The sequence below is a fragment of the Syzygium oleosum genome, unplaced genomic scaffold, assembly GCF_021117445.2.
Source record: "Syzygium oleosum isolate NSW1041296 unplaced genomic scaffold, Sole_v2.1 Sole_v2.09, whole genome shotgun sequence".
NCBI classification, from domain to species: domain Eukaryota; kingdom Viridiplantae; phylum Streptophyta; class Magnoliopsida; order Myrtales; family Myrtaceae; genus Syzygium; species Syzygium oleosum.
The window spans coordinates 1,073,709-1,085,430 of NW_026607493.1; the positions used below are offsets into that span (position 1 = coordinate 1,073,709).

At 39.7% G+C, this 11,722-nt stretch overlaps 1 protein-coding gene and 1 long non-coding RNA gene across 2 annotated transcripts; both read left to right on the forward strand.

Moving 5' to 3' along the window:
- The first annotated feature begins 1,578 nt into the window (after positions 1 to 1,578).
- Positions 1,579 to 3,526, forward strand: LOC115680433 (uncharacterized). The gene is made up of 2 exons (XR_008817142.1): positions 1,579 to 3,203; positions 3,299 to 3,526. It is a non-coding gene; the product is annotated as an uncharacterized LOC115680433 (long non-coding RNA).
- A 2,584-nt stretch (positions 3,527 to 6,110) lies between these two features.
- LOC115680428 (guanine nucleotide-binding protein subunit beta-like protein) lies at positions 6,111 to 8,595 on the forward strand. Its single transcript, XM_030604236.2, has 3 exons — positions 6,111 to 6,509; positions 7,033 to 7,612; positions 8,285 to 8,595. Exons 1-3 carry the CDS (start codon positions 6,211 to 6,213, stop codon positions 8,384 to 8,386), a joined length of 981 nt encoding a protein of 326 aa, XP_030460096.1. The 5' UTR covers positions 6,111 to 6,210; the 3' UTR covers positions 8,387 to 8,595.
- The last annotated feature ends 3,127 nt before the right edge of the window (positions 8,596 to 11,722 follow it).

An 11,722-nucleotide genomic window follows, 5' to 3' on the forward strand; every position in this document is an offset into this window, starting at 1 on the left:
TTTTAAGCGTGAAATCTTTCGCATGTGTTTTCTTTTTGGCAATGTGGACATGTTCTATGAAGACATTGAAACAAAGATTTGTGACAATTTTATGTTTATGTTTCCGGCACCATCTCGCTGCCCAGAAACCATTTTTTATTTTTTTGCATCTTATAGTTCACGATAGATCACCAAATCAATGAATAAATTTGAATTTGGCTCAATACAAGCGAGACCCCATATGGTCGAAAAATGTTTCGATTTTCTCAATAATGAAATTCGAGAATTGAGGGTTTATGTAAATGTGCAGGGACTATTTTGCCATGTAAAGTGCTAAAATAGATTCGATACGACGATGGAGTGGGGCTTGTACTTCTCTAAGATAGTTGCTTATCACATTCGATCCATAATAGATTAAATAGATCGGAGCTTACTTCACCTGTTTTGACACATTAATCTCGTCACTAATTTGTCAAATCAAAGTTTAGTCCTGTGCAAAATCAAAATTTTCGACCTGTACTGTACAGATTATCTCAAACGATTAATTGAAATGCATTGTAATGTGTGAAAAATGGTCATTAAAAGTCATTGGAACTCGTAATGCTTTTTATAAATGCTCTCATTTAAGGCGTGAAAAATAAAGTTCAAAATTCCATAATATCGTCCATCGTTGGTTGCCGTCCTGTCCTAAACTCGGGTTTCAAATCCGACTTCAATCTTCAATTGTCGGGTATTTTTCTCATGCACAGATTGACTAATGCGCTAGAAAATGATAACAAGCAAGTTTTTCGAAATTAAACCGCGCAAAATATATCTTAATTTCTGCACTTGAGACTTGAGAGAGTTCATCTCCGTATGCACGCGCTAAGATTAGTTGTCTCCTTAAAGATGGCTAGAGTGAAAAGATGATAATTCTTGCAGAGTCCATTCATTTCTCACGAAGCCTCTCTTAAAATTTTTTTAAAAAATATCGTGCCCCATAAATGATGGAGAGGACCCCGCTGCACTTCTAAATGTTAGCATAAGAATTTTGGTTTATTTTCAAACGGTTCGGAATGTTCAGATTGAATTTTTCATTTTAGGAAAAATTGCAAATAAGGGTATGAAATAGGGACATTTTCTTAAAAGATGACACAAAGTGGAAACGATGCCAAAGATTTTTTTACATAAAAAAATTACTTGCGATTGTTTATTTTTGGGTCGAAATAAACCTCACCTTTAGACCAAAAGATGCATAATAACATATGGGAAAAAAAAAAAACTCTTTTCGATCGCATTTGGTTCCTGTGAACCGAATTATCCACCAATAACCTCAACCTCTCGTGCTAAACTTCCCACCGAAGAATCATTCCCGAGGGATATACATATTATACGCATCGGTTAAATTACTGTAGTTTTTTTGACAGAGAGAGTCACGTGAAAGTGTGATTATTGGACAGAGAGAATCTATGGGAAAGCCGGTTCCAAAAGACTTTTTTCCCAAGCTTAAGCCATTGTTTTGGCCGGCCCACCACACATTTTCTGTTATTTTTTTTCACCAAAACCGCTATAAATGGTCTCCCATCACTCGCTCCTTTTTCCACCATAGCTACTCTTTTTCTGGCTTCCTTACCGTCTCTTATACGGTTGATTTTGGTCATTTTTAGCTTCACAGAGAGAGAGAGAGAGAGAGAGAGAGAGAGACGTGAGGCCCTCCTAGCTGCTAGATAGGGTTCCTATGACTTGTAGTTGGTGTTTTCTGCTGAACGTTCTTTTGCTTTTTCTTCCTCTTTTGAAGTGTTTCTCAAGTTCTTCCCGTGGGCTGCATCTTGGGTCTTGCAAGTTACCCTTTTTGGTTCTTCCACTTCATTTTCTCTCTCTCGCTAGGGTTTGAAGATCTGTGGGGAGTTTCATGCTGTGATATTGAAGTGAGTCTTGATTTCCCTGGTTTTGACTGATTTCTAGGGTTTGCGTGGGAAGAGAGAGGGGATTAGTGTGGAGGGAGTCTGGAGCTCCTTTAAGTCCAATAGAGGTTCTTGGCTGGGTGAGTTGAGCTGCTGGTCTATGGATCCCACACTCCTATCCCATTAAATCTACTCATTCTCGAATGGAAGCCCATAAAAAGAAGGAAAAAAGAGAAATGAAGAATACAACAAAGAAGGATGAAAAATTGGGATAGGCTTGTGGCTTGCATATGCCAGGAGCTTCACTTGCCCCTTCTGGTCTGAATCCTTTTTTGGATTGAAGGGAGCTCTACACTTTTGTTGTAATCTTCCCCTCTCTCTCTCTCTTGCATGAGATGATCTTTTTTTTCTGAAGTGTTAATTTTTCTGCAGTAGATTCTCATGACGTTTATCAGATCTGGTTCTTTAAACAATAGAGAGCTAGTTGGAAAATCTTTTGAGCTGCCCTCTTCTGTATTGGAGTTTTCGATTTTTATTTTTTTTCCTTTTCTGGATCTGGCTGAGTCAAAAGCATTTTGGGAGCTTTCAAGATTGCTTCATGTGAGTTGTGTCCTAAGGATGACTGGGCATGCTGCTGCTTCCTAGATACTCTCGCATGATGTGTGTGTAACTGTTAACTGACTGTTCTTGTGTCCTAATAAATGGGGTGTTTTTTGAATTAACGTTTCTCCGGATCCTGGATCCTGTTTCAGGATCCTCAGATCGGGTGAATCTCTCTCTCTCGGTTAGGTTCATCTTACACTGTAGTTTATAACTTACACGACTTGCTCCATTTTTGTCAAGAAATATCGAAAGCCTTGGTCTTCGAAGCACGTTGTTTTCATTAAAACAAAATGGGACCATGCTCGTCAATTCGACCTCGGTTTTTCCAGCTCTTGATGTAGCCGTAGTTTCTCTTGTGGACCAGCTTCTAAGATGGAATTTATTAGTTGTTTCTTTTTGCGTTTTGTCTTTGTTCCTTGCTGGGAAATTGCTCAGTTCACTTTGGTGTTTTAGGACCGAGTGTGTTTTGTTGTAATCGCGCTTTTCTTGACCTAAATTCGGAGAACTAAGTTGTGGCTGTTCAAATGGGATAGGTATGAGAAATCAAGTGAATGTAAGGTGTTAGCAATTGGTACGTTATGGGGGACTTGGCACTATATACTGGCAGCAGATGCTTTTTCATCTACTCTTTCGAGCAATCTTCTTGTTGGGTCAAACTGGTCTGTGCGCTCCTCAGTAATTCGGTGACAATGATGCATGATGAGTTTTGACCTAGGGTAATAGATGTTATGGCTGTAGGTACTGCATGCACCAGCCTTTTTTCACATTTTACTTTTTACTATTTCTTCTCTATCAGTCCAGGGTTCGATTTAGTCTTTATATGTTTTGAGCAGGAATGGAGGATGATCGTGAAGATGCAGAAGCTCGAGTCGCAGGGTTTTGAAGAAATGTCTGTGTTTAAGCGGTTTGTAAGATAGAGAGAAATGTAGTTTTGAAGCTTGTGCTATTGTTTTGTAAGAGTGAAATCTTTCGTATGTGTTTTATTTTTTTTTTGGCAATGTACAAATGTAATACGAAGACATTGAATTTAAGATTCGTGACCCATCTAAGTGATGATATAAGTGAAGTCCCCTGAAATGATATTTCTCTTAACAATCTTCTGTTTCCGGCACCATCTCGCCACCCAAAACCCAAATTTGCCTCTTCTAATCGTACAAACTATTTATTGAAATTAATGTAATGTGCGAAAACTTTTATTCCATGATAGGCTGAGAAAACACGAGAATAAATAACCAAGTTAGTCTTCAACGGATGCTGATTTTCAGTCCTAAGCTTTATTTCAATTTTGCTAATGCAAATTCTAAATTTTTTCGCGAAATTGCGATCCTTTCAACCAATTGCCGATGGAAAAGCAATAATATGGCGTCATGTTGTTGCCGCCGACCATCCTAAGCAGACAAATTTACTCCCCACGTGCAAATGACTACATTCAATTTTGTGCACACGTTTAAGATAAAATTGATGAAATTAAAAAGTTTATTTGATTTTGTGTACAGGTTTAAGATAAAATTTATGAAATTAGAAAGTTTAAAATTTAATTATCATCTTTACATCTTTACAATATGTTCATGACCCGATTGATAATATAAAAAGAGAAACGTGGCGTACAAATTGAAAGAAACGTCTGTGAGTACGTATCTTCAAGATTGCCATTAGACTTAATTGAGAATTAGAAATTTCAACTATTATCAATCTCGGATACAAGCTACTCATGTAGATTATTAGTCAGATAACAGAAACAAATTGTCACTATTCTTATCGAAGTTTGTCGTCAATCTTAATTCATTGGCCATTTTCTCATGTACGATTTGACTTATGCACTCGAAAATGACCATAAACTATTTTTCTCGAAATTAAACCACGTAAAATATATTTTAATTTTAAGTACTTGAGATCGAGAGAGTTTCATATCGGCATGCACATTTCTACTTTTCTAGACATTACCATAAAAAAGTCCCCACTAGGTGAGCCTATGCAAAAAATTCGAGGCAAGACCCGACTTGCCCATATTTTACTGAAAAAAATTGGTAGATAATGTTTTATTAATAATTTTACTTTGACATTTTACATTTATGAATGCTAAAAGGGTAAAATAAGCACAAATTTCTAATGTAAAATAGAAAAATAATGCAAAAATCATAGATAAAATAGTAAAATAACATAAAGCCCTAAAAGTATTTTTCATTTGTTTTAATATATATTTTATTGTTTGCTAAAAATTTATAAAATGAAAAACCGAGCCGAACCAAACTGATAAATGGATAAGTTGGGTTTATTGGTTCATTTTGGGTTTAAAACTTCTGTAATTAATAAAGCCCAACACAATCGATAAGTTGAAGAAATAAAATTATTTTCCTTTTGACTAATCATTTTTTTTAATCTAGCCTAACCAAGTAAGCTCCTATCTAAGATTCCTCTGCTTAGCTAAATGAGAGATTTCTATTTCTCAAGTTGGCTATTGTTGTTCGATATTCAACATCAAATAATACTTACTAAAGAGTTTTATACGATGTTTTGTATTTTTTCATCAAGTTTAAAAATTTTGATGTTTCGATAATTTAATATGATTTAATTGCGAATAGTTCCTTTTTTCAATAAGTGTGCAGAAACAAGTGTTTCTTTATGTAATTTCCATTACACATTGAAGTTATATAGTCTACATACGCATTAAAACTTCTAACTCCTAATAAAAGGAAAATTGTTCAAAAAGTCATAAACCTATTGCATTTTTACCAATTGAGTCCTAAACATTTTAAGTTTGCCCAATTCAGTCTTAAACCTTTTTACTTTTTGTCAATTGAGTCTATCCGGCCAATTTTGGCCCGCCGGCTGGCGCCGACTGTCCAGCCAACGTTGACGTGGCTACCAGCTGACGCTGATTGTCCGGCTAATGTTGATATGGCAATTTTTTAATATTTTTTTCGAATTTTTTAATCTTTTTTTCTTCTGACTTCTTCCCTCTAGCCGGTCCGGCAATCGGCGATCGGCAACCGACCAAAGGGAAGAAGTAAAAAAAAAAAAAAAAAAAAAGATTAAAAAATTCAATTTTTTTTTAAATTGTCACGTCAGCTCAGGCCGGCCAAAATTGGCCCGAAGGACTCAATTGGCAAGAAGTGAAAATGTTTAGGACTGAATTGGCAAAAATGTAATAGGTCTAAGACTTTTTGGACAATTTTCCCCCTAATATGACTTGTTCGTTCCAGTTCGAAATCGAACCAAACTGATAACAAAACTAAATGATTGATTTGGTTTGAGTCGTAATTTCATCCACGTCGTTTGGATTGAGATTTTTCCAAATTGATAAGTTCAATTCGGTCCAAAATATCTCCAAATCGAACCACATACACCCTCGTTCGTGGATTTCCCTCAAGGGCGAGGGTCGGACACTTGACCCCGGCGGGTTTGAGGAGGACCTCTGAAGGTTCGGGCAGGAGGTCGACCCTAGCCCGAGCCCGCCCCAACGAGCGGGTCTAATGGAGATTTCATTATCCATTTTATACTCAAATTCCGGCAAAAAACAAAAAGGGACTTTATCCATTGTTTGATATTGATGATAATTGACTAATCTAATTTGGTCCAACATGAGCGGACGACTCTCGCCACGAAACCCTAATTTCCTGGGGGGGGGACTATATAATCTCGCTTCCATCCCTACCATCCGTCTCTGGTCGCGCCTTTTGCCCCCTCCAACCCTTCGCCTCGCTCGCCGAAGAAGCTCATCCCTCACCTCGGAAACCCTAAGGCCATGGCGGAGGGACTGATCCTCAAGGGCACGATGCGGGCCCACACCGACATGGTTACCGCCATCGCCGCCCCGATCGACAACGCCGACATGGTGGTCACCTCCTCCCGCGACAAGTCCATCATCCTCTGGCACCTCACCAAGGAGGAGAAGGTCTACGGCGTCCCCCGCCGCCGGCTCACCGGCCACTCCCACTTCGTCCAGGACGTCGTCCTCTCCTCCGACGGCCAGTTCGCCCTCTCCGGATCCTGGGACGGCGAGCTCCGCCTCTGGGACCTCGCCACCGGCGTGTCCGCTCGCAGGTCCGGTTTCTGAATCTCTGCGCATCGACATGTTTACAGCTGCTTTGTTTCTCTGGATCGGTCTCCTGTATCGATGCATAGAGCGTAGTGTAGTCTGATCTGGTAAATGCTGGAATGCTTTCAATTAGAATGTTTCCCTGCAAGTGTGTCCGAGGATACTTAGATTTGTGGTTGTCATTGTCTTTTCGCATTTTATGCCCTTTTCGTCGATCAGAATGTTAATTCGGAATAGAAAACCGGAATTTTGTGTAGTGGTATGAGAGTAGGGTCTTTTGCGTAGTGATGTTGCTGGCTGAGATTGAAAAAGGGCAACCCTTTAGTTGTGTGATGCATGTCTCGTCGCGAGTGGTGACTTTACGTCCTGTTGGAATTAGATTCGTATGATGGGCCTTTTGTTAAGTTATGCTGTAGCGAAAATCGTGACTGAATTTGGCCAATCGAGTTCTTCTTGGCTAGAGCTTGGCAATGTAGGACGCTACCCGAATGTGAAACTGTTAATTTTGTGCTGGTGGGTCAACTATAGGTTCGTGGGCCACACCAAGGACGTGCTTTCTGTGGCATTCTCCATTGACAATCGCCAGATTGTGTCGGCATCTCGCGATCGCACCATCAAGCTGTGGAATACTTTAGGAGAGTGCAAGTACACGATTCAGGAGGGTGACGCCCATACTGATTGGGTCAGCTGCGTGAGGTTTAGTCCCAACAATCTGCAACCCACCATTGTATCTGCTTCGTGGGATCGAACCGTCAAGGTCTGGAACTTGACCAATTGCAAGCTCAGGAACACCTTGATGGGACATAATGGCTATGTGAATACGGTAGCTGTCTCTCCTGATGGGTCACTCTGCGCTAGTGGTGGCAAGGATGGAGTGATTTTGTTGTGGGACTTGGCAGAGGGCAAGAGGCTGTATAGTCTCGAGGCTGGTGCTATAATTCACTCTCTTTGCTTCAGCCCCAATAGATACTGGCTCTGTGCCGCTACTGAGAATAGTATCAAAATCTGGGACCTTGAAAGCAAGAGCATTGTCGAAGATTTGAGGGTTGATTTGAAAAATGAAGCTGACAAAACTGACGGAACCACAACTGCCGCTTCAAATAAGAAGGTAAAATTCCTGACTAACGTTTTGGTGCACAGTTCTCCTCTGTCTCAATGTCGACTGTCTAGTGTGAGTATACCTATTTTTTGCATCCATGGATGTTTGATGTGGTCCCACTTTTTAATCCTTCTTCCATGCTTGTTGGCTAGACCTTAAACTATTTTCTTCTGTACTTTGAACTTGTTCCTGTCCATTTTCATTGCATTTTGAGGATATGTAGCTTCTATCATCTATCTGTATGGCCATGTCTGAAGTAGGAATTTTTGCTCAGATTCTGCGTTCCTCGGTGCATTTGCATATTAATAAATTTAAAATGATAATGGTCTCAATAATGCTGTATTCCGTTGCACTGGTTGTGCATTTTTCAGCAGTCATTTGGTGCAATGGCTTTGTCTTCTGGGCATTGGCTGTATTTCTTGAGAGGATGTCATTTATTTTGGGCCAAACTCTGTGACATAATTGGATTGATCGAGGATCTAATCAGTATCATGGCATTTCTTCACCTGCTTATCATTCTTACTGCGCTCTGTGTTCTGTTCTTTGTGGTCAAATAAATGACATTGTCAGAACAATCATCATGCCTGAGATTTATTGACTCACATAAATTTTGACATGGAGTTGTGTATGAATGATGAACATGATTTTGATTATTTGGATCGTTACATCTGGAAATTGCAGGTTATATACTGCACGAGCTTGTGCTGGAGTGCAGATGGAAGCACCTTGTTTAGTGGATACAATGATGGTGTGATCAGAGTTTGGGGCACTGGGCGTTACTAGTTCGAGGAACTGTCAGTCAGCCTTTTCTTTATCTTTTCTTGAGTAGTCTCGAAGACTTAGGATTTTGTCTTAAAAGTGTTGCAAGTAATTTTTGTTTCACATGACGTGCGGTTGTTTTGGCTTTGTGGCCAAGTAATCTTTGGTTTTTTATCATAATTTTTAATGTACACTGGCTCTCAATCTAGTGATTTGTAGCTGATTCTGTTCCATCCACGATGTCATGCCATACATAGTTTCGTTGGTGCTCGAATTATTTGATCTTCCCTTTGAGTAGATGTGATATAGTTCAGTAGGAAGCAACTACTTGAATCGCGAGAATGCCTTTTCTTTTTAATTTGATGGAGTTGCCGAACTCTTTAGGCACTTGATGAACTCAAGATATTGCCCAGTTGTGACAATATGTGCAGTGACTGACTGAGCTGCCTGCGCGTGGTCCGACCGGGCATGCTATCGGCTGTGCCTGGCTAGGCTTGCATGCTGCAGCACGGGTCGTGCATTGGGCACTAGGTGTGCTATCAGAAGTAGGTTAGCACGGCACAATCCACATAACAGGCCACAGAACGATCCACATAACAAGCTGTATGGGCTTGCATGGCAGGCCAGCTTATGAGCTCGCTTCTTCTAAACTTGAAGTTGTTTTAAGGTTTTGAAATTCGCAGCTCTTTTGAATTCCATTATTATCTTTGATCTCAGGCATTGTTATTTTCCACGCAACTCTTACAGAGTTAATCTCATTCATCGAAACTTCCCTTGTCCTATTTCATTGGTCTTGAAAAGGGATAATGACACAAAAGCGATCTCGAACTTTGATCCGTGCATTTGATCACCGAACTTTTAATTTGTTCAATATAGTCGAGCTTTAGCCTAATGTTTAATTTGGTTCTTGGACTTTTAATCTGTTTAATGTGGTCCCGAACTTTTAGCATATGTTCAATTTAGTCCTGACTATATGAAAATGTTCAATGTAGTCCTTGCACTTGAATTAATAGAAGGACTACATTGAACATTTTCAAATAGTTCGGGACTAAATTGAACACATACTAAAAGTTCGGGACCACATTGAACAAATTAAAAGTTCGGGGACCAAATTGAATATCGAGCTAAAGTTAGGACTACATTGAATAAATTAAAAGTTCGGATCAAATGCACGGGTCAAAGTTCAAAGCTGTTTGTGTCATTTTCCCTCTTGAAAATGGTGAATGGGCTCGGGGCTCCTAAGCATGACACTTTCTCATCGAGGGCGAGAGGATGGCACGCACGTCATGTGCTTGCACCGTGTGTCAGCCTCGGCACGACATAGGTTGGCGTGGCAAAGCGCTGGCATGGTACTGCAGCCTCTCGGCCTGAATACCAAAGAAATGGGCCAAGTACTTCATGCAGGATTTCCCTCCAGTGGCAAAGTTGCATTATTGTGGAAACACTTCTTGTAACACTATACCGCGAGGCTAAAAGATGGGTTCCCCTTGCTTCTGTAGTAGTTTAGGGCGCGAAGGAAAACCATTCTCTTCTCCGACCCTAATTTTGACAAGAAATAGAAAAATCTATTTCTATTCCCTGAACGAGTTTATGAGTAGAAAGTAGTGCTTGATAATGATATAAAATTCCTATTCCCGGAATAGAAATTTATTTGATAAGTTATTTTTAAATTTCTGTTCTCGGCGGGCGGTGGTGGCGAGCGATAAGAGAATTGTTATTTCTGTTTTTATTCCAGAAATAGTCATTTCTTTATAGGCTAAAAATTTGTCCCGGAAATAAAAAACAAGAAGTTGCGTTGCCAAACGGATTTCTGTTCGAAACCTGTTCTCGGTAACAAAAAAAATAGAAAAACGGGAAAATATAATGGTTATAATACGCACCCTTAATGCGTAATTTCTTATTCTTTTTAACACGGTTTTGGATTGGTTGTGATCGCTTAAATTTGGGATCACAATAGTTTCAAGAAAGGGGACCTGGTTCTCGATTGAAGTTAACTTTTGGAGCTGTCCAGGTCGGCCCCATCCTAGATAACGATTCCGCCGTCGCTCGTTCCCGAGAAGGTCGACTATGGTTCGAGCACTCGGAACCGATCGCCCGGCCCGTGTTCAACCCCTTTCTGGTCCGGCGTGTGTGATGTAGGGATCCAAATATCCCAAATTGGCATCATCATCGATGCAACAACCCAATTCAATGCCATTTATTATAGCGCAAGGCAAAGCATAAAGGCAACTGCAAGTGAGATAGGTGTTCGTTGCCCTGCCCTGTGTCTGCACTCTGCACTGCAGGTCCCCAAATTTAATCAGCAACCTCTATACCAACTTCGTAATGGCCCCATCTTGCCTTGCCTCCATGGCCTTGACTTCTGCAATATTGGAAAATCTGACAAATGCTATTAAAAATATATGAAATGTGTTTAATGCTAATGCTATAAATGCTATAAATGCTATGGATGATGATGAAAGTTCATTTTTAATGTGCCAACCGTAGCGCTGGCTCTGGGAATTCAGAAAGCTAGACTTACGTATATTTTGTCCCCATACACTGACAAACGCCAAGATTTTCAAGAATACGCCTATATGTTGATCTATTTTATTGGCTGGGTAAATGAGCTAGGTACCACAAGTACAAAACAGAAAGTCCAAGATCTAACTCTTACGAAGTCTAAGCTGGTTTATTTCGCGAAAAATGAAATGATTTGAAAGATATTTTCTTTAAAATGATTGATTATATCTTTTGAAATAATTAGTCAACAAAGAATATTTTCATTATCAACAGCTATTTATGCTTAAATATTTTCGTGTACAATAAAATCATTTTTCGTTTATCTATTTTTTTTTAAGCAATAAAAACGGGGATTTTCTGGGGAAAAGCGTACTCTAAAAGAGATAGCGAGGTGTCGTTAGTCAAGTCACTAGAAGACCATGATACTTAACGGGACTTTGAAATAGCAAAGATATGATTAAAAATAAAAAAAGCTTGTATAGATCGGATCAATGACATCCGTCGAAGATTCAGTACCGAATCATGTCGGAACACTTGTCGATCGTCTTCGGAATGGGAGGGAGCCGATCCATTAAATGGGTGTGGGGTTCACAAGCATTCATTCGCATTACTCCACATGAGTGCAGTCTTTCGTAAATTTCAGTCAACATGCATGTCCTAATCGAGCAAAGGAACGTACAATTTCACAGCCAACTTCAAGATTTTATCAGCATCGACATTCATGTGCCTTGATCTTACTTTGGATATGGATGACACTAGAGAGGCTAAGCGTGTTCCCTCTTAGCTGAATTCTTCTCCATTCCCTTTGTCATTATTAGGATGTAAAACTTTTAGAAGGTATTTTTTCTTTTTAGAGCA

Bases quoted from the DNA above. Each gene is read 5' to 3' on its own strand.
- LOC115680428 (XM_030604236.2), top strand. From the start codon at position 6,211: ATGGCGGAGGGACTGATCCTCAAGGGCACGATGCGGGCCCACACCGAC. The intron at 6,510-7,032 runs GTCCGGTTTCTG...GGTCAACTATAG, and splicing joins ACCGGCGTGTCCGCTCGCAG to GTTCGTGGGCCACACCAAGG. The intron at 7,613-8,284 runs GTAAAATTCCTG...TGGAAATTGCAG, and splicing joins CTGCCGCTTCAAATAAGAAG to GTTATATACTGCACGAGCTT.